This window comes from Durio zibethinus, chromosome 13 (assembly GCF_047325235.1).
Source record: "Durio zibethinus cultivar Kanyao isolate XHJ-2024 chromosome 13, ASM4732523v1, whole genome shotgun sequence".
Lineage (NCBI taxonomy): Eukaryota > Viridiplantae > Streptophyta > Magnoliopsida > Malvales > Malvaceae > Durio > Durio zibethinus.
Window position 1 is genome coordinate 23,566,900 of NC_143174.1, and position 21,913 is coordinate 23,588,812.

Genomic DNA, 21,913 nt, shown 5'->3' on the forward strand with positions numbered 1-21,913 from the left:
TCTTGCATAAACTATGATCAATTGCCAGCTATAATATGTTCAAACTGTTGGATCTAAAGGATTTGTGCAAGCAAGGGTGGAATCTAGGAAGGAAACGATATGATAATTATTTTTGGAACAAGGGGATCTCAGTTCGGGAATAGGAGAAAGAGATTCAAGTGTCGGAGTTGAATCTTACACTAGTTGATAATCTTCTTTTAAAGGGATTGAATGAATCTGTTGGACTGAGTCACAGAGTTTGATATGATAATTATTTGATACATTACTATTGCTCTGCAGAAACTAAAATAAATTACTCTTCTTGAAGGAGTTGTTCATCTAAACATGATAAACCAATAAGTGTGATGTCAGATTGAACTTACCTTGATTTACTAAGTATCGGGCTCCATCCCTCCTTAACCTCTCAAAGCGGTGTTACGGTCTCGGAAGTTCATTGAGCGCTTGTTTGCGTCAGCATTTCCAAGTATAATAATAATGCAATCAATATTTCAACGTCAATGTTTTAGGCTCGTACTTCAATGGCCTTGTTGAGCCCATCTGCCAAATCTCAACCAAACTCTTCTATGTAGTGCGTGTCCAGCTCGTTTTCAACTCCTTGTGGCAATTTTGTTAAACAAATTTCAGATATTTCAGACTTGGAAGACATGTTTCAACTCATGGTGGAGGATCGGACATGAGAAAAGCTTAACCTTCTGGAATCCCAGAGTATCCGGTTCAATCCTCAAAGTATGAACTTCCAAAATTTTGTAGTTGTCTGGGTTTGGTTAAAGACAGCTAGATCTTGCAAGATCTTTTGCTTTCTTTGTACTAAATAGCTCGCAACACCCCAAATTTCCTTTCCTCCTCTGAAAGAAACAGAGTATTTTGGCAGACAAAACTACAGACTAGGATAATAATTTCACATAATTACTGAAATCAAAATGGATTCTTTGTATCAGAACACACCATTTTCTTGTTCAAATTTAACTCTCTCTCAATCCATTTTAAGTTCCGTAACATTGAAGTTGTGACAATTCAAAGGATAATGAAAAAACCGAACTCTTCAATGTAGAGGAGAGCAACCAATATCAGTTTAGTCGTTTCTTTTCCTCCCCACCTGCTAAGCAATTAATACCAACGAACCCAACTAACCTTGTCTTTAAACATAAAATACAAGAAACACAAACATAGTCCCCCAAAATTGGCCATTGTTTCTGAGAAAAGTAGACAACTGGTGACCAAGACAGAAAAAGTGCATCTTTTTACACTCATGTTCATTTGTTACAGACTTGAGTAAAAAGATACCTGAAAAAGAAAACAGAGATTTGGGCGAAGCAGAGAGATAACCATGGTGAGCAATTGCTAATGTATATTTCGTCCTTGCAATAGTTTGCATGTGTATGATGAATAGGATGAAAAAAGGACAAGAGGACATATAACATTTGTTGGTGTAATAAAATTGAATGAATTTAACGGTTGAATTCATTTCAAAAAATTGTTTAAAATTGGTAAGTAGTAAAGAAACCATTTCCTAGCTATGTGAAGCACAGATGCAGATATTGTTCTGGGCCTTAAGAGAATGATGTTGCCCATAATAATTTCTTTTTAGATCCTTTTGAATTACCTTTTGGCCACAGTAAATAAGATGATCTTTGAAAATAAAATACTAAAATCTATGCCCATAATTCTGTTGAATTACAATAGATAAAGTAATTTATTAAGGTTTTTGGTGCCTTAATCCAAGCTACATAAGTGGATCCATCTTACTCACATGATATGTTGAGTTTGACAGCACTTTTGTGTGATAAGCAATTCGTGTGATAAGGTAGGGAATTATGTTTATGAGATTGGATATTACATTACTAATATTTTAAAATGAACTGTGAAAAAACATATCTGGATGTAAAGATACAAGTGAGATGGAATCAAAATGAGACTGAATCAGTCTTTCAAGTGTAAGTATTGATAAAAGGAAACTAAACTTTGAACGTATGAAAAAAACTGGAGATGTTTTCTAGGTATAAATTTCAACAGCCGGATGAGCAGTTGAAAAGTCCTAGAGGTCTATTTGTTTGGTCATATCTACGATAGCAGTAACAAATAATGTAAAAGACAACCTAGAAACCAACAATGAAGCATAGCCATAGGTGGTTTGACGGGCCCATTTTCTGAAATTTCAAAAAAAATTTTCTGTTAGATTTCTGAAATCCATCGAGAGGGAGGAACACTTTTCTGTATATTATCTTTTCACTCTTCGACTTAACTAAGAACACTTTTCTTTCTTCTTTCCCTTGTTTAACTTTTTAGTCTTTTTACTCTGAAGCAGATTGTTTGCTTTACTTGAACTGAACTTTTCAAAGAGTTTTAATATATATATATATATATATATATATATTTATATATATATATATATATATATTGCTGCTGTAGCTAAAAAAGTAGTATTATTTCTGTTCAAGTTGGAAGTTTAAGAAGATCATGAGTGCTTCAAAGTTCATTAAATGTGTTACAGTTGGAGCCGTTGGAAAAACCTGTATGCTCATTTGTTACACCAGCAACAAGTTCCCAACCGTAAGTTTTTCAAATTACCCACCTGCTGAAAACACTTCCTTCACTCTTGTTTTTACTTGTTTCTATTACATTTATGTACTTTGGAGTTATTTCACTACTGGGGTTTTGAAACCCAGAAGAGGGTCCTCTCACAAATTTACATCCTGGATAGGGTTTTTTTTTTTTTTCTTATTTATGCAATTTAGTAGTATTAAGCTTGCTATTTTTTCTCAGGTTTGATTGATTTTTTGTGTCAGGATTATATACCAACAGTGTTTGACAATTTCAGTGCCAATGTGGCTGTGGATGGGAGCATTGTAAATTTGGGTTTATGGGATACTGCAGGTATTTGGGTTTTCTTGAATGTGAACTTGACTTCTTCTTCTTTGCTTGCCATGATTGGTTGAAGATTCGATGGGTTTTCTTGATGCTTCATTTCTTATTAATTTTCCGTTTTTAATCTGGTTTGAAGGTCAGGACGATTATAGCAGGTTAAGGCCACTGCGTTACCGAGGTGCAGACATATTTGTCTTAGCTTTCTCATTGATTAGCAAAGCAAGCTATGAAAATGTTCTTAAAAAGGTATATTTCAATGCCAGTCTCTTCTACTTTTATTATTAGTTATCGATATTTTTCGATCATGTTTGAAAAAAAATGGAGTTTTTCCAATTCAACTTGAAGTCAAATGGGTGTTGGCTTTCTACTCTTTCTTAGAACAAAAGGTTTTTTAATGGAATCTTGATGTTGGAAAATTGGATTAACAGCATCAAGTCACGAGCTGTTTTTAGTTTGTCTTATCCAGTGTTTCCTAAATTATCCATTTAATCTTCTCACAGTGGATGCCAGAATTACATCGATTTGCACCTAATGTTCCAATTGTTCTGGTTGGAACAAAGCTAGGTAGGTGGCTATGTTGAGAATTCTTTCATATAATGATGCACATAAGCATGTTCAAATGGAAGGATTTCATGAATAACATTGAATTATGTTCTTTCTATATAAATCAGACCTTCGGGAGGATAGAGCATATCTCGCTGATCAAATGGGGTCTAATATTATAACATTTGCTCAGGTATGCTTTTCTGAAGTTTGGCTTTATCGTAAAATTTAGTTGTCAATGGTATTTGGCTTTTGGCATGAATGAAAGTAGCTCATTCAAATCATGCTACACAGGGAGAGGAACTGAGAAAACAAATTGGTGCAGCAGCTTATATTGAATGCAGCTCCAAGACTCAGCAGGTGAATTTCATGTCTTCATCTTTTCCCTTTTGTGTATTGTTCTGTAAATGTTTTAAGAAATACAACTTGATCTTTGCTGACTGTTCAGAATGTCAAAGCCGTTTTTGATACTGCAATCAAGGTTGTTCTTCAACCCCCAATGAGGAAGGAAGTGGCAAGGAAGAAAAGGAGCCCAAGGTCTGGCTGCTCAATTGCGTAAGTAGTTCATTTCTTCTCTTGTGGTGGCTTAAGATATATTCCTGTCATTTAAAAAGATTAGTAAATTAGTGTTCTCTTATCAGTGCATCGGTGCACGCTATTGAGTTGTCTTGTTCCATTATAACAAAAATTCAGTTTAGGTTACGGAATCCTGATGCCTGTAGAGAGGCTGAGTCCTGTCAGATTATCACTAGGCACCCAAAAGAGATGGATTTCCAAAACAAAGATGACTGGAATTGGAGGCTAATATGAAAAAGAAGGCAAGACGAAAATCAAGCTAATTCTTCGGGTGTGTGCCCCTTAAAATTCGTTTGGGGCATACTGTAGTTTTGAATCGAGTCAAAGCCTCCCCATAAGACAGGGAATTAGGGAGAGTGAAATGTTTGGGAAATGCTTTTGTAGGATCAATCTAGGAAAAGTTTCCTATGAATTCAGATTATTCTAGATGATTAGACTCATCTGAGGCATCCCCAAAGGGCTGGTTTGTGTCAATTTGAGAGCATTGCAATCAGAAAACAAAGTAACCATCGGCGAACAGACTTGACCAGAATAAGGTCACTATGATGTTCAACTTAACTGATGTGGAATCCAACACCAGTTAGCAAATGTTTCACTACCTTGTCTACAAATATATTAATTATTTTCCATCTATTGCAGGAGTTTGGTCTGTGGAGGATGTGATGCTTAATTAGGAGTTGATGGTTGCAGATTGATAGTCCTCAGCTGCTGATGAAGACCGTTTTGGTTTTCAAAAAGTGCTGCTTCCTGACTGAAAATTTCATAATATGCTTTAATGTTTTCAATGACTCGATGACGTGGTGGACCAAGAAAAAGACCGGAATGATAGAGGGAATTGTTACATTCACTCATGTATTTTTACTATTACTTTCTAAACTGTCTGTTGTGTTTTCTGCTGAAAGATAACTTGATATGAATTCAATATGTTGTTAAAGTCCTCATATTTAGAATCTCATGTTACTTTTTTGTTGAGTCACTGACATGATTCCTATTCAGCTTGTCAATTGTCTTGGTTCATCATGTTCTTGTTTGTGAAAATTATTCAATGGCTCAAGAGAGAGCCAAGTTTTATCTCCTTTTATTCTGATAGGAGGTTTTGGAATTGGTCTTTGACAAGGATTGTGCCAATATTCATGTAACCGGACACTTTCGGGACTGCAAGTGCATCAAGTCTGATGATTGTGATGACAGAAGGCGGCCATAGCTGCAGCTGCTCTTTGTTTGGTTGCACTTACTGTTTTCAAACTCTTGGGCTTTGATGTCGGGCCAAAACATTGAATGGGCCCACAGCTGCAAGCCCTACCGATTAATTAGTATGTGACCCACTTCTTAAACGACGCCGTTGCTTTTAACTCTTCATCCTCGCTTCTTCCCCATCGTCGTTAAATTGATTCTTGAGAAAGCGACGGAAACAAAGAACCTTGAAAAAAAAAGCCTCGAAATTCATCAGCAAAGGAAGAAAAATGGAGAATCCGCTACCAAAGAGCTGGAGCATTCACACCCGACCCGAGATCATAGCCAAGTACGAGATCCTGGAGCGCGTGGGCTCAGGCGCCTACTCCGATGTCTACAGGGCGCGTCGACTCTCCGACAACCTCATAATCGCCCTCAAGGAAGTCCACGACTACCAATCGGCGTTCCGAGAAATCGAGGCCTTACAAATGCTCCAAAACTGCCCCAACATCATCGTTTTGCACGAGTACTTTTGGCGGGAAGACGAGGACGCCGTGCTCGTCCTGGAGTTCTTGAGGACCGATTTAGCGGCGGTTATTCACGAAGCGAAAAAGACGGAAGGTGGGATCCGACTCAGTGAAGTTAAAAGGTGGATGCTTCAGATTTTATGTGGGGTTGACGCGTGTCATCGGAATATGATCGTTCATCGGGATTTAAAGCCTGGGAATTTGTTGGTTTCTGATGATGGGGTTCTTAAGTTAGCTGATTTTGGCCAGGTAAGCCTTATTGGATTTTCTTACCTTCATTTTAATTTTGGTTTTTGAGTTAAATATTTTTTTTTGGGTAACCTCGTTTTTGCGAAATTTATATGCTTTTTTTGTTACTTATTATTTTATAATTAATTGAAATGTAAGGCTTTAGGAAGAAAAATGTGGTGATCTTGAATTAAGTTGGTTTAGATTGGAAAGTTTGCATTTTGAGCTTGCTTTAATAATTCAATGGCACGCGTTGCAGGTGTATGGACCTGGAGTTTTCAAGTGTTCAAGATAATAACTTGATGATCAAGATAACTTATTTGGTTCAATGAACATGTAGCAAGTGTATAAACCTGATCATTGAGTTTTTAAACTCCACTGCGACTGTCTAGAATAATAATCTGATTAGGATTATGTTGAAATTTTTGTTCTTGAACTAAGTTTACTCCTTTGTTCTTTTAGCAGATGCTTCAAATCATGTGATCCGATTGATTTGCTAGTGACTTTAAGAGACAAAAGTTTGGATGCTTTAGGTTTGATAGGATTCTTCTAGTTACTGCATTCTAGGGTTTTTTTTTTCATCCAAATGCTGCATTTTTAATGGTGGATGAGGTGATGAAATTGAAATTTGCATTAATAAGAGGTGATGAAATTGAAATTTGCATTAATAGACAATTGCTCTTTTGATTGAATTGCTACAATATCATTAGGAGGTCCCGTCGGTTTCCTGATAATTATCAGAGAATGACTTTTCAATTTTGGTGTCAGTAAACAGTTAGTGCAGACTTAGGCCATAAAGTTTTGGAATTAATGTCATTTGTTTCGATTGTGAGTAACATGCTTTCAGTAATTTAAATTTTGTGGATTTGATCCCAGTCCATGTTTTGTGCTTCATTCATGTTCTCCTGCTTCAAACTAGGTACATTCAAACGAATGATAGAACCAAGGAATTAAAAAGTGGAAATTTTGTCTCCACTAACTTATCAGTTGTTTCTTGGTGGCTGTCTTGACTTGAAAACTTGGCTGCTAGAATTCTCCAACTGCTAATTTTGAGTAGTTAGTCTTGATTACAATATTTATATCACAGCCTTGGTACATATTCTTGTTTTATGTGATTAGCGTGTTCTTAAGAATGCAAAGTACTGTTTGAATTATAGCCTACAGAGATCTGTGTAAATTTTTTCTACTTGTCATCTTCCAAGAGTCATATGTCTGTTTGGGTCTGTTTTCAGGCAAGGATACTCATGGAGCCTGGATTTGTTGCCGACAATGATAACCAACAATCATTTGAGCAGAACGCAGGATATCAGGAAAACACTTCTCCAACATTAGATTCTGTCTCTGAAGCATGCAGCTCACCAAATCTAGGATTTAATAACCAAGTGGAGGAAGATATAAGCAAAGAGGAATATTTTAGACAGTTAGTTGAGCTCAAGGCTAAACGACATGCCACAGATGAATCTGACAAAGAAACAAATATAAATGATGGAGACACATCTTGTCTTGCAACGGGTACCATAAGTGACATAGAGGATGATCCTCTCAAGAGTTCTTACTCATACGAGGCTGAAGAGGGTGGGGATGACAGACATGGTGCTCTCACGTCTTGTGTTGGTACTCGCTGGTTCAGAGCCCCTGAACTACTCTATGGATCAATAGACTATGGGCTCGAGGTGGATTTGTGGTCATTGGGTTGCATTTTTTCAGAGCTTCTAACCCTTGAGCCCCTTTTTCCTGGGATTTCTGACATTGATCAGCTTGGCAAAATCATCAGTGTTTTAGGAAACTTGACTGAAGAAGTCTGGCCAAGCTGTTCGAAACTTCCTGATTACAGAACTATTTCTTTTGCCAATATTGAAAAACCAACTGGTTTAGAAGCCTGCCTACCCGACCGGTCTCCGAATGAAATCTCTCTTGTCAAACGACTTGTTTGTTATGACCCAGCTAATAGAGCTACTGCAATGGAACTGCTCAATGACAAGTATTTCAATGAAGAGCCCTTTCCCCTTCCCATTTCTGAGCTGCATGTACCTCTCACAAAGCATGGCCATGATGAGGATTCCCCTGGTGGGTTGAATGATTACAATGACATGGGTTCCGACTCTGATTTTGATGAGTTTGGCCCTGTTAATGTCAGGACCACTGGCAGTGGTTTTTCCTTACAATTCTCATGAGCTTGGCCTGTATAGAGGTACGGTGAATGCTTAAATTCTATGTTCCATTTTGTTTAAGGTATTGTTAAAACCGGCAATTAGGGAGATGATAAATCATGAATCCGTCAAACTTGCTCGTCTTGTATTAAAGCAACCTGTTGCATTCTCTTCATTCATTGTAAAAACCAGAAACATATTCCTGTCTTAAAACGAAATAATTTTCCTCCGTTTATGATGTAAGTTTATTTGATGAAAGGCTTGATCAAAAGAATAATGGTTTGTATCTTAGTTTTTCATCCCATTTCTTTTAAAAATCCATCTTTCTAGTTAATGCTGTCATGGTCAATGCCATGTAAGCATTATATGGCGATGAACCAATGTACTTGTTTAAAGTAACATGAAGGACGTAGCACTCAGAAGCACTTCGGTGATTGAATGTAGGAATATGAAAATAACCGGTTCGTATCGTCGGAAATCCTGCCTTTTGGGGGGCAACTCTCGTCGTGCCCTGAACTTTTCTTCACGTTGGGGGGTGGGGGGGATTTCCTGCTGTCTTTTGTTTGTCATTAGATTTAAAAATTGAAACTGATTTGAGAATTCTGATAATCTGAAGCAACTTCTTGGGATTTCCAAATTACTGGCTATAAGTATACAAGGGTTTGCTTTGACATCTTAAAATCTAGTATGTCAACTCTATGTTAGCACGCTCAAACGGAATACCCAATGGAAGATATGCAATTTTACCTCAGAATCAAGCGAAACAATTTCAACCATAACGATTTCATACAAATTTTTGTTACATATCATTTGTGGCCGGAATACATGGCTCTGACTACAACATTATAGCAATGTCATATTCTTGGCACGAATGAATTAAGGAGGGATTCATAACTATTACTACTTCATGTCGAAAACCCATCTGCGTACCAAATTTGGTTGCATCAAAACTATTGTTAATTCAAAACTTACGCCCTTCGAATTATGTTTGCCCTGCATATAAATTCATTCCACTAAGTCAGAATGATTTCATTCGACATTTGTTCATGTCAAGTGGTTATTCTTTGGTTGCTTTTTATTTTAGTAACATCAATGATTGAATAGCAAAGAAAAAAAATTTTGGAAGAAAATATACCTCACTATTCCTGTGGGAGAAGAGCAATCTCGATTTCTTGAAGAGATTTGCCTTTGGTCTCCATTACGTTCTTTTTAACAAAGACCACAGCCATCATGCAAACGCTTGCGAATATCGAGTATAAGAGTTGTGGCCCAAGCAGCTCCAGCAAACGCAGGAAGAGCAAGCCAACAAAGAAATTGATTACCTGGAAAGTGATGCAAAAGCAACCAAGAAAAACCATCAGAAGATAGAAGCAAGAATCTGTCACAATCACAAGGATACAAGTTCATGCTTGGAAAAAGAGAAGCAAACAACCAATAAGGAAAAAAGAAAATTACCCAGTGTACTGACATACAGAATGCCATAGCTTTTGCCCTAATTCGACTAGGGAAAATTTCTGTTAGAAGGAGACCTGGAACAGGACCAGCTCCTAGTGCAAATGTTAGGACAAACCTGCACGGTGTTCGAAATTAGAGGCCATATCCTGAAATTATCTCTCTCTGCCTCATGGTTTATGCTGAATGGATGTAAAAAGACTAAATTTTAGATATATTTGATAATCTTTTCATCATTTGCAGGACATCACTTCCACTTATGAGTGGTTGCTTATTCCATTGGTCAAGGTCAGTCAGGGACTCAGGTCGGAGGACCCAAACACATTGAACTTACAACCAAGATTTCCAACTATGACTTCCACAAATTTTGAATACTTTCTGCCAAGCCATATAAAACTTTGGTGTTTAGAGATTTTAAAAAGCAAGTAAATTAAAGCAACACTTACATTAGCATGCCACCGACTGATAGGTATAAAGATGCAGAGCCTAATGCATAAGTGTTCGCCGCAGCTACTTGAAGAACCATTGATATAGTCTGAGTAAATCAAATGCACAAATAAAATCCAATATCTAAAATCAGTTTTCATTCTTTCATTTAGAAAAAGAGAATTAACATTTGCTTTTAGCTGAGTCATGCATAATATGGTAGCAGCAGTGTAATTAAAAACCGTACTTCCAACTTCCTTGCTATGAATGATATATTAGCTTCTTTCACTAAAAAAAATCATTTTCATTTCCTTTCAAACAAGAGATGCATGGAATAATTTAGCCCAGGACAAAACACATGTGTAAAGCATTAAGGGACGTAAATTCTAACAAGCATGGGCAAACGATATGCCTTTCTTTTCTTCATTTCTATAGATGCACGTCATATAGCTCTCCTATAATACTAATAATACATGAAAAGGCTTCCATGAGAAAATAAGTGAGACTGCTATTTACCATGCCAAAGAAGCTCCACAGAAGAAGCACCTTTCTTCCAAGTTTATCCATTAAAAGCATTGCAATGATAGATCCTATCATGAAGGGAAAATCAGCATAAATGGACTAGGCAAAATACCAGAATAAAATGAGGGCAAGAAAGCTATCAAGGAATAATGGTATACCTGATAAATTTGCAACTCCAACGAACACATTCGCAATGTCCGACGGTACTCCCGCACTTTTAAATACAGATGAAGAGAAATAAAATACAGCATTTATACCAGATAGCTGTTGTAAAGCAAATAGGGTTGACCCAATATAAACAACTGCAAAAGAAGAACATGAATAACAAAGCCCAAAACGAAAGAAGCAAAGCAGAACAGGAAGCGACAGTGGTGGCGGCAGCAGCGAAAGCAACTTTAGACACCAAAAAAGTACTCTGAAAGCCTTTTTACAATCATAGCAAGAAATGGTAATATCTACCTCTAAAATGACGGCCATAGAGCAATTCTGAGAGTCTCACAGTGTCTGCTTCATCCCCCCTGTCCAATTTAGGTAACTCTACCATGGCATATTTGACATGTGATCCACCTAAAAGCCTCTCAAACTCAATTTCAGCTTCAGCACTTCTTCCTTTCTGTGTGACACCACGAAGATAACGTAATCATTTTACTTCAACATAAGCTTTAATAGCACTGAAAATTTGCTTTTATCTAATTTGGTCACATGCTACAGGGGGTAAGCACATCTTGGAAAATTTTCAACAGAAGAATGGTGCAGTTTTATGTGGAAAAAGTTAAAAGAATAAAATAGCTTGAGAGAAAGGGATCTAGTAAAAGTTGATCGTGATTCTAATCGATGAATTGCATGCATAAAAGTGAGGAAGCAGCACATATACACATAGAGAAGGACATGGAAACAATTTATATTTAGACATAAAATCAGATGATTACTGATTACAGTACCACAAAAGGGAAAAATTATAAGAATTAATATCCAAGGCTTTGATTAAATAGTCATATAGTGCTACTAAGATTAACATGGAAAATAATTTTGCAATTGCAGCTCATGCAAATCAGAGAGCAAACCTTGTATAACCAATGAGGACTCTCAGCACAAAACATCATGGCAAATGCTAGTAATCCAGCAGGAATTGTGGAGACCCAAAAACAAATGCGCCACCTGAGCAAATTATGCAATAAGTCCGAAAAACAACATATGATTTGCAGATATTGTGATACCTAAAGCATGATTCATACCAGCCAGCAATTTCTTTGACAGGGATTCCAATAAATAGAGCCCCCATAAGTCCCAGACATGTTGCAATCTGGATGAAGCTTCCATAAGTTCCCCTTACAGAAGCAGGGGAGACCTACACAGATATAGTACAAAAAACAACAAAACAACAGTTTATGTTCATGCACAAAAGAGAGAGTGCTATCTAAGTCAATAATTAATGCAAAATAAAATTAGCAGTATCAATACCTCTGTCACATAAAGAGCAGCAACAGGTGGACCGAGCCCCATTCCTGTCCCAACTAAGAACCTTCCAATGAGCATACCCGCCAAACTTTTCGTTGTTGCACTAAAATGAAATTTTTGTTTGTCAGAGTCCTAAACCTTATAAATTCAGACTTTATGAAGTGAAACAGAAAGAAGAGAAAGAAGTGAGGAATAGAGCAAGTAAACCAAAGTTTTGAAGGACAATAAGAAAATACTCCATATAACACATATATTAATTAGTTAAATACATACCTCTACACAACTAAGGATGTAAGAATAAAAAGATATTGCAGGTATAGAAAAAATAATAGTTGTTGTAACATCTATCAATCAAGGTCCTATCTATTCTTACTTCATCCGAGATAGCAGAGTTGAAGTCAGACATAAGTTTTTCTCAAGGTTATAAAATGTATATCTAATCCATCTTCCTTGAATATATAAAAGTAAAATTTAATTCATCAAAGTTAAACAAATATATTAAAAAGGGGAGGGCCTTATAACTAAATCACGAGCTATTATAAGCAGCGTTGGGAAATAAAATAAAGAGCATAGAATGAAAATTATTTATTACAAGCATTTGATTAGCATTGCATATTACCTTGTAGAAGCACCAATAATCATAGGTAGAGCACACAATTGAAATGCCCTACGACGCCCAACACTATCAGCAATCCAACCACTGAACAAAGATCCAATAAGAGCACCACCCAAACATGTACTCACCACCATACCTATATTTAACATTTCATAATAAAGCTATCATGTTAGAGGTCTAGACTATCGATGCAAAAGTCAGAAAGAAAAAGGAAAAAGGATTGGGAAAAAATGTCACCTTCAGCCAGAGTATTCCCACTGAAACCTAAATCTAAAGAGATGCTTTCAAGCGGTTCATTAACTACCCTGTATAGAATGGCCAACATGCAAACCATAAACATCTATTCTTGTTATGAGAATTATCATGACGAATAACAAGAAAATAAGGAAAATACAAAGATGACAGTTTAAGATAGCACACAAACGGACCCAAGGTGGTAGCCAAATAGGAAGGAAGATATGGTTGCCACTACAACATGCGGGAAAGAAAGCCACCATGACGGATTTGTAGTTTCCACGTCCATGCTGTTCTGTGAGAGAACTAAACAAAAGCAATAGTTTAAGTACAAAATTGTTCTTAAATAACAATGATTTAAAAGAATTAATTCAAGCAACAGTGCTAATTTTCCCAGAAATTATTTAGATATCCTAAAACAACTACAATTTTTTAATCTGTTTTTTACATCATGTATAACCAAACGCAAATTTCTGAAGGGTCAATTACAAAGAGAGCCAAATAAGTCTGCAACAGAAAAACGTAGTGCAGGAAAAGAAGAAAAACAAATTCCAAAATACTGCCATTGGTTAAAAATTTTCTGCATACAAAATTCAAAAAGACCCATCTCAGGGGGACAATACCGGTGAGCGCTTCAGGCAATTAAAGGGAACTGAAGTTTGTTGCTTCTGGGTCTATCAACTCCACAACCATGGCTGTGCAGAAACCCTCAGCTGGTCAATAGATAAAATTTACCTGAATTCTCTTCTATATCCATTACAGCTGAATGATCTCTAGATGGCGTCCTCTTGTACATAGAGAATGCATCGCGTTGATGTGCCCACATGCCAAACTAGAGCAGCCAGCTCTGGCCTTCAAATAACTCAATTTTGCGCTTTTTTGAAGGACCGTACTGTCACATTAGATGTCGCACATAAATTAGCATTTAACATCAAAATATCATATCCGTCATTCATAAAAAATCACTTAACATAAAAAGCTTTGTTCATTTGCTTGCATTAAAACTTATTATAAAAGTTAAACAGATTGTAATCCATGCTAATTTCCAACATTCAAAACAAGTTAAAGGAGATCTCCCAAGGAATCATATAATCTACCGTCATACCAAAGATTCATCTGAAAGATAACTGTTTAGATTGCACTTAGAGACTTAGCGTAAATAGAAAGCAAAAGATCCTCTATTGTCATCATAATAACACAACTATCTTACTCCGATTTTCATGAATTTGACACCAGAAATTTAGATTGATACTAAAAACTTAAAAATCAAGCTACCTTCTATCCTTACAGTTCACAGTCATTTCATTTTCTCTTTTCCTTTATTTTCTTAACAACCAAACAGAACTAAAAGGAAAAATAGAGGATCTAAAAAGTGAACCAAACTAAATCTACGAAATTAAACGAAATCACGTCCATCAACCAAACCAAACCAGATGACTTTAAAAGAAAAATGATCAAATCACAGCAGAAATCATACAAAGAAATGATCATTCAAAAAAGCACAAACGATGATTAAGGATAAACAAGCTAATATTCGATCGAAAAAAGTTAAAATTAAATTCACCTTGCTTAAGATGATTTGATAGATCTGGCGTGTGAAAGAATTTCGGTGACACTTTCACTTCATGTAACGAAATTTCGCTACAAAGTGAAAGCTCTCGAGTTATTTATAAGTAAATAAAAATGAAAAAAAAAAAGTGTGGTTACCGGGGAAGGTGGTTTATGAGGAGTGGGAACAGGGGAGAGATGGTTTTCTTAAATACAGCTGCAACCTGCAAGGAAACAGAGCAAATGCCAGTTTTAACTTTTTTCTAAAGGGTAAGAAAGAGACAAATTTACCAATACGCTACGCTTTTTTAATTTAATTAAAATTAATTAAAATTTATTAACTAAAAAAAAAAGGTTATTTATGATCTCACTGTCAGTCGTGTACGAGAAAAAGAGGGGTTTGATTTGTCGTTACAGTTGTTTTTTGTTTTTTCTGGTGGACACCTGTCCTTATGGAAGGTGATAGGTTGGTTGAAGGAAATGATTGATGGGGATAATTGAGTCATTTCACATATGGGGAATTTTCATGGTCGTAGGAAGGACAGGTGGCAACAGAAAGAAATTTTGAATTATTCCGAGAATTTTGGTCTGTGGAGTGTCGTCGTTACGTAAGGTAAGATAGTTTTATCCTTTTTATAGCACCTTGGAAATTCGTTAAATTACGACGCTTGCCACTCCACGTCCACGGAGTGGTCTGTGGAGTAAATAGGTTAAAGAATCTGCTAAATATTCCCCAATTTTTTTTTAGCATCTCAACCTTTTTTTTTTAAATAAAATTATTTAATTATTATTTTTTCACATAAATTTCCATAAATGAAATTTATAAATTTATAAATTTTTTCGAAAATTCATTTTCAAAAACAATTCATTTCTCAAAAATTATATAAATTTTTAAAAATGAATTTGTGAAAATTCAAAATTTCAAAAAAAATTTATAACTTTTTGAAAATTAATTTTCGAAAATATTTATAACTTTTTGAAAATTCATTTCTTGATTTTCTAAAATTTTATTTTTGAAAAGTAATAAAATTAAAGAAAAAGGTAATTAAATAATTTTATTTATAAAAAACTTTTAAAAAAATTAAAATATAAAGAAAATAATGAAGATACATTTAGCAGCATTCTAGGCTAAATTCCCTAAAATTAAGATTGTGGCAAATTTTACCTTTTCTGAACTTGTGTAATAGATTTGTATAGTTTTTTACTGGATTGGCATTCCCATCTTGATTTAACGAAAAGAATTACACGTTGGGGCTTAAAATTTTAGACTATTGTTTTATTTGAAAGAGTAATAATATTTTTTTGCCCAATTCAAAAGATGTTTTATTCATAGAACTATCATAAAAGTTACCAATTCAAAAGAGTAATAATATTAGCTAATAAAAAATTGTATTATTTATAATTTTATTTGAACCAACTCAGACAAAAAAATGTAATGGATGGAATCTAAAAATTTTGAATTATTTGATTTAAGATATTAAAAAATGGAAACTATAAATTCCCTTGCATTTATATTATTTCAATATTTAAATAGCTTTTTTTATATAATTATTATTTGTGAGAGTCGAAAAGTATAAATTTTGAAATCACAAGAAAAAAAAGAGAGTAATTAAAGATATAGATAAAAAAATATTTTTTTATGTTTACATTCCGACATTTTAAGTTAAATGTTGGTTATAGGAGATTATAATGAAAGTAAAATAAATAAAAAATAAAAGAAAGTAAAATGATTAGATAATTCTTGGATAACCTTATTTATAGAAAGTTTGTAAGGTATATTGATGATGTGTGTGAGCTAAAGTGATATTATATATGTTAAATTGATCTAACATATCAAATCAATCAAAAATTCATATATGTTTTAATTATTTGTTGAAATTTCTAATAAAAAAAAATTCATTACAAAAGAAGATTGTTGAATAAAACATCCATTTAAAAATATGATAAAAAGAGCTAGATTGGCTGTTTATTAAGCTAAAATGGAAGTAATTCATCTTGATTTCAATTTTCAAACAAATCTTTAGTTGAGATTTGTAAATATAAAATAGGGCTACAAGAGAATAAATAGATGAAATTTAAACTTTGTTTGATAGGAATAATTAAAATGAGTAAGAATAAAAAATTGTTGATTCAATAATTAGGTTTCATAATCAATTTTTTATTTTATAGTTTAATGGACTGATGTCAACTTAATTAATTAACTTTTTATTTAGTATATGTATATTTAAATAAATATTATCCATAATTAATGAGGTTATTATTTTGGATAAGTTTTATTTATCTGAGGAAGCAACACAAACAATTATAAATAATACCTATGCAAATGTAAGTATGTATAATTAATGGGATTATAAGTATGTATATGTCATGAAGACAATATACACAGAGACAACAAATGTAATTATATAATTTAAGAAGATGCTAGTAGAAAACAGTTGAGAATTTGATGAAAATTTCAATGTTTTGTAATTTAACAGGAATTATTTGTAATGAATATTAAAACTTGAGGGATAAAGTACAAAATTAAGAAGCATCGGGTTCTATTTCGAAACAAATAGAAATATTGGGGGCTGGGGGGCCAAACGAACTTTCCGGAAATCCTTTTGCAAAACGGGAAAAGGCTCTGGCTTCTCATGTAATTCCACGGCAGAAAAATCAAATACGTGTGCTAGGGTTTGTATACGCCACCCACACGGCCACACGATAGTATCCAAAATCTCTGGGATCGGGTGTCAGACAAACGTTCTCATACGAAGGGGAGGAAAAATAGAGAGAGAGAGAGAGAGAGAGAGAGAGAGAGAGAGAGAGAGAGAGAGAGAGAGAGAGATGGGGTCTAGAGACAAGGACCAAGGGACCTCGAATCACCAGCCACTCCTTAGCAGCCTCGTTGTGCGGCCTTCGGCCAGCGACGGAGCTGATGGTGGTGGAGGAGGAGCAGGCGGCCGTGGCGGTGGTAGCGATTACGAGCCTGGAGAGGTCCGCCGTGAGCCGCCTCCTTATTCTCGCTCTGATCGACACAACGATGAACCTGGTTCGTTTTTCTTTATTCCATTTTATTCTTTTCGTCTGTTAAATTGTTAATAAATATACTTTTTAAAATTTTGCTTTGGTGTTTTATTAATCTACTGATATTTTGGAGTTCAAATTACTTTTGCGACATTGTTTTAATTGAAAGTAAACTGAATCATGTGATTTGAGAGTTTAAACCCTAGATCGAAGTAGGATTTGAAACCAAAAGTGAAATGGGCGATGTTCTGTGTGATTGAGATTGGAGCTTTATAGAAGGCATTGGTGAACTTCAGTGACTTTTAATTGAATGCCAATTTGCAATTACAGTAGATTTGTACTCGATTTGTGTTATTGAGGAGTTAGTAGACGATTAATAGGTTACTAAGTGAATTTTGGGGCGCGTAACAAGAAGATAATTTATGTTCTCGAGAGAGGAAACTCAGCTGCGAGGTAAACAACCTAATGGCAGTGTATTTTGTAATTTTTATGAAATGAAAAATAGGTTATAAAAGGGGCCTTGTTTATGTTTATATTGCAATGTCATGTAACCTGTCATGTTTGTGTTGTTTCGCTATTCCTCTTACCATAATTCTACCTGACGTATCTGCATCTGGTAGAAGCATATATAGAGTCTTGTAGCCTTTGTTTAAATGCTTGATTGTTTATATTATTGCCAAGTGAGATTTGTAACATTATTTCATGACTATTATAGTTCAATGATTTTGTTCAATGACTATGTATATGTTACATAACAATTGGGTTTGTACAACCTGTTATCTCTTCCTTATGTTGCATGTCAAGCATGTGGATCTAACACCCTTATGGAGTTTCGAGTTGCGAATGAATTTTGCTGTTGTGTGTTACAGCTGTGAATGTTGCCTGCAAGAACTTGGGTCTTGACGAAGGCATGTTGGTGTGAATGCAATCTTGGATCATTGTTGGGTTAATTGTTTTTTTGTATTAAGAGGTTAACGTTTTGTGCCAAATGCCATCTATATGTGTTGGGTATGATGAATGAACTTGTGGTGCTGATCACTTAAGACAAGTTATTGCATCTTGGTTTTGAAGCTGTTATAATTGAGCAAGAATTTGAAGATAGTGACTTTGGGTTGGGTTCAGTAGAGTGTCATATCTAATTTGAAATGCTAATTTTAATGCCAATTTAAGAGGTTTGTGGTTATGTGTTTCAAGATAGTTGCAAAGCATGATCTGGGAGATGGAATACTGACAGCATCAAATGGTTTATAATGGCCAGTTTTGGGTCTGCTCAATGGTAAGGTTAGTCTATAGGCTGGACAAACTAGTGTGGTTGAGGGCTTCGGGGTATATATTAATGGAAGACAGAGTTGGGACATGATAACTAATTTTGTTGGCGGGAGTGGAGCTCTGTCTCTCCTGGACTTTTGTTGGTTTTGTTAATTTATGGAAGTGCTCAATAATGGAGTATCTGGTAATTGATAATGGAACTCTTGGGGTGAGATTTTACTTGGTTTTCTTGTGGCTTTTAGTTTCTTTTATTTTTCTTTTTCCTCTGGGAGGGTGAACTGGTTTAGGTTAGATGGCTTTAGAATAATACTTTTTTGTGGCTTTTAGTTGTATTCTTTTCCAGGTGAATGGGATATTGTGGGATATCCTTCATGTCATATATTCTATATTGAGGCATCTTGTGTGTTTCTGTATAATTTTGTGTTTAATGGAGTAGTTAAGCTGGTGGACAAAGTTACTGGATGTATAAGAATTTAGCAAAAGTGGTCAGTGACTGATGCATTGCTCCTTTGGGGATGGAAGAAGCCCTGCTGGTTTCTACTTTCTACCCACCAAGTTGGTATAGGGATAGTGAATTCGGGTTTGGGTGGTAATTCGTAGTTTCAAAGGTGGAACCTTTTCAAACAGTGCGCTGAGATGAGCTATTCGGAAGAGCATAAAGTCTGATGGCTGTTGACTTACTGTTTAATTTTCTATTTCCACATGGGTGGATATTCTTTGGTGGTTTACACCCTTTAGTTTTGCTTTGTTGCTCAGATTTCTGCTCTTTTTCAAGGTAATTTGGATGAAGGTTTTAGGTGTAAGTTCTGTTGGTTAATGGTTTTTATGTTGGACTATCATGTATTAGGTATATGTAAATTTTATCGTCTGCATGCTGCAGATGTGGATGCTGTTCTTTTCCTACTTTCTACCTCTGCTGTATCAAATGTGGTTGCTCCAGATTTATGATTTTGGGTTGATAGTTCAGATATTAGGTTGAAAATCCATCTTTAAGCGTGTAAGGTTTACAAGATAGACAAGGCGCTTGATTCTAGGACTCGACCACTTTTCTTCCTGAGGACTGTGAGCTGTTGTAATGTATGTTGGGTACTGGTGATACTCTTGGTTTTGACATGCTCATTGGCCCTGCATTGTATACTGGTAAAATGCTGTGATTGAAAGTGACAAGGATAGTTATCATTTGAAACAAGTATTCCCTTCTATTCTGGATTTTTCTTTCTGTACTCATGATAAGGAAGATCTTGACTGGTGGTAACCATCCTTGGAAACTTTATTTTTCCGAAGACATTTGATTGGCCATAAGTCTTCTGACACCATAAATACATCATATTCCATAATATTCCCCTTATTTAGTTGGATTTTGATTATCTATAGGCATTATTGGCTTTTTTTTTCCAGGATTTAGAATTCGTGCAGGTTCTAGTCCTCCTGTTCGTCGTAGGGATGCAGATCACCGTTATGGTTCCAATTTTGATCGCTCAGGTGGCCCTCCAAGAAGTCGTGATTTTGGTAACGGAAGGGATCCTGGCAGATATCGAGACTCTTCACCTCCATATAGTCGAGGACCAGGTGGTGGCAGGCAACACAGTAGCAGAGGTTTTGATGGGACTGGATATGGTCCTGGACCTTTCAGAGGTGAAGGCATGACTAGAAATAATCCTAATGTGCGCCCTAGGGAAGGAGACTGGATATGTCCTGATCCTTTGTAAGCTTATAACCTTCATGATGTGAATTTTGTTTCTAGTCTTCCTCTTTTTTAATATTTTATGCTGCTTGCTTTGCAGTTTTTTGATGCTTTATCTCCTTTTTTTTTTTTTTTTATCAGTTGAGGCACTCCTTGAAATTCTAACCAAACCTAGATTGTGTAATTTTATTTGTATTAATGAGTTGTATTTTAATAAGAAAGAGTTATAAATCTTGACTGTTTTAAGTTTCATCCTGCTTTCCTAGCACAGATGACCATTTTTTTAATAGATGACCAATTCTATTTTCTGTTTGTTGCCTTTTCTTTTTTATTTGCAAGTTTGAAGCACTTGGCATCACATTTTATTTTATACCTCACCATGTGTCAGATGTGGAAACTTAAACTTTGCAAGGAGAGAGTACTGTAACAACTGCAGGAGATTTCGCTATGCACCAGTGGGAAGTCCTCGTGGAGGCTACCCTGGTCCGCCACCTTTGCATGCTCCTCCCAGGCGCTTTCCTGGCTCTCCCATAGATCTCTCTCCGCCTGGCCGAAATATGAATGGCTTTAGATCTCCTCCTCGTGGTTGGGCTAGGGATGGCCCCAGAGACTTTGGAGCTGGTGGTCCACCACCTTCCAGGCATGAAGGCAGGTTTTCTGATCATAGCATGCGTAGAGATCGACTGGATTATCTAGACGATGACTACAGGGGGAGGAGTAGATTTGTCAGGCCAATGCCACTGGATTGGGGACATAGAGATCGTGGAAGGGATAACTTCTTCAATGAAAGGAAAGGGTACGAGAGGCGACCACCATCTCCACCTCCACCTCCTCCTTCACAGCTTCCTCCCCGAGGCAGATGGCCGCGTGATATGAGAGAGAGGAGCAGATCACCAATCAGGGTTGCACCTCCACCAAAAGAATATCGTCGAGATATGTACTTGGAACGAGGACGAGATGATCGACGTGGTGTGGTACGAGACAGAATGGGAGATGCATATTAGCCAGAGTAGAATTTTTAATATTGGTTACATGGAACTTGTGTTTCTTGTAAATTGAGGGAAGTGTTGAGAGGACATGTAGGCTTAATTCTCAGCGCTTTGCTTATGATTCCCTTTCCTCCGAAACATTTGGTAAATCTGTGAGAGTTTGACCGTTAAATTCATTCTCTTTTGCGTCTCGTTCTTCAGTATTGTGCTTGTAGACTTGAGAGAAGAAATTTCTGTTTTGTGTAGTGTTGTTCTTCTTCAAGTGGAAGAGATTGGAGGCTGTGCTTTCTGTCTTACTCTTACCCAAACCAGACATTTCAATTTGACTTGGTTGCCTAAGTCATTATAACAAATACTATCACCTCTCTTTAACCAACGATCTTTGTACTTTGACTACGTCAACGTAGATTGATGGAGTTTTTTGACTACTGTACAATTCAAGTATGAACATTGTATTATTTTTGGTACAAAATAGAAAATAGTACTAGTATATAATTCAAGCATTTATTCCACGCTCGTAAATCCCTTCTCAAAACAAGAATTTACCTGGCTCTTGATTTTTGCTAGTTAGTAGTCGTTTTTACCTTTCACGTCGAGTCAGCAAACATCTTGGTCGCTTGTAGCGCCAATTTTTTTTTTATTTTTAC

At 35.9% G+C, this 21,913-nt stretch overlaps 4 protein-coding genes across 6 annotated transcripts; 3 read left to right on the forward strand and 1 right to left on the reverse strand.

The window, feature by feature from the left end:
• The first annotated feature begins 2,114 nt into the window (after window positions 1-2,114).
• On the forward strand, window positions 2,115-5,025 carry LOC111303199 (rac-like GTP-binding protein ARAC7). The gene is made up of 8 exons (XM_022899297.2): window positions 2,115-2,550; window positions 2,787-2,874; window positions 3,002-3,111; window positions 3,366-3,429; window positions 3,537-3,601; window positions 3,703-3,768; window positions 3,857-3,963; window positions 4,624-5,025. The coding sequence occupies exons 1-8, from the start codon at window positions 2,458-2,460 to the stop codon at window positions 4,652-4,654; spliced, it is 624 nt and encodes a 207-aa protein (XP_022755032.2). The 5' UTR covers window positions 2,115-2,457; the 3' UTR covers window positions 4,655-5,025.
• A 372-nt stretch (window positions 5,026-5,397) lies between these two features.
• Window positions 5,398-8,353, forward strand: LOC111303198 (cyclin-dependent kinase F-1). Its single transcript, XM_022899296.2, has 2 exons — window positions 5,398-5,933; window positions 7,145-8,353. The coding sequence occupies exons 1-2, from the start codon at window positions 5,448-5,450 to the stop codon at window positions 8,084-8,086; spliced, it is 1,428 nt and encodes a 475-aa protein (XP_022755031.2). The 5' UTR covers window positions 5,398-5,447; the 3' UTR covers window positions 8,087-8,353.
• Window positions 8,354-8,803: 450 nt separating this feature from the next.
• LOC111303197 (putative plastidic glucose transporter 2) lies at window positions 8,804-14,413 on the reverse strand. Of its 3 annotated transcripts, none has more exons than XR_016326701.1 (15): window positions 14,335-14,413; window positions 13,506-13,662; window positions 12,965-13,076; window positions 12,774-12,841; window positions 12,540-12,672; window positions 11,924-12,023; window positions 11,698-11,810; window positions 11,527-11,620; window positions 10,922-11,075; window positions 10,621-10,764; window positions 10,457-10,530; window positions 9,961-10,049; window positions 9,518-9,696; window positions 9,198-9,384; window positions 8,804-9,055 (listed from the first exon to the last, which is right to left on the reverse strand). XR_016326701.1 is itself a non-coding variant. In XM_022899291.2 (15 exons), exons 2-14 carry the CDS (start codon window positions 13,594-13,596, stop codon window positions 9,202-9,204), a joined length of 1,470 nt encoding a protein of 489 aa, XP_022755026.2. In that variant the 5' UTR covers window positions 13,597-13,662; window positions 14,335-14,413; the 3' UTR covers window positions 8,804-9,055; window positions 9,198-9,201. The 3 variants fall into 3 exon arrangements, 2 of the variants coding, with proteins under 2 accessions (XP_022755026.2, XP_089598269.1); XM_022899291.2 differs by having other exon boundaries at window positions 9,518-9,632; XM_089742143.1 differs by having other exon boundaries at window positions 9,518-9,632; window positions 13,394-13,662.
• Window positions 14,414-16,953: 2,540 nt separating this feature from the next.
• LOC111303201 (uncharacterized) lies at window positions 16,954-21,562 on the forward strand. Its single transcript, XM_022899299.2, has 3 exons — window positions 16,954-17,349; window positions 19,992-20,298; window positions 20,666-21,562. The coding sequence occupies exons 1-3, from the start codon at window positions 17,145-17,147 to the stop codon at window positions 21,279-21,281; spliced, it is 1,128 nt and encodes a 375-aa protein (XP_022755034.2). The 5' UTR covers window positions 16,954-17,144; the 3' UTR covers window positions 21,282-21,562.
• The last annotated feature ends 351 nt before the right edge of the window (window positions 21,563-21,913 follow it).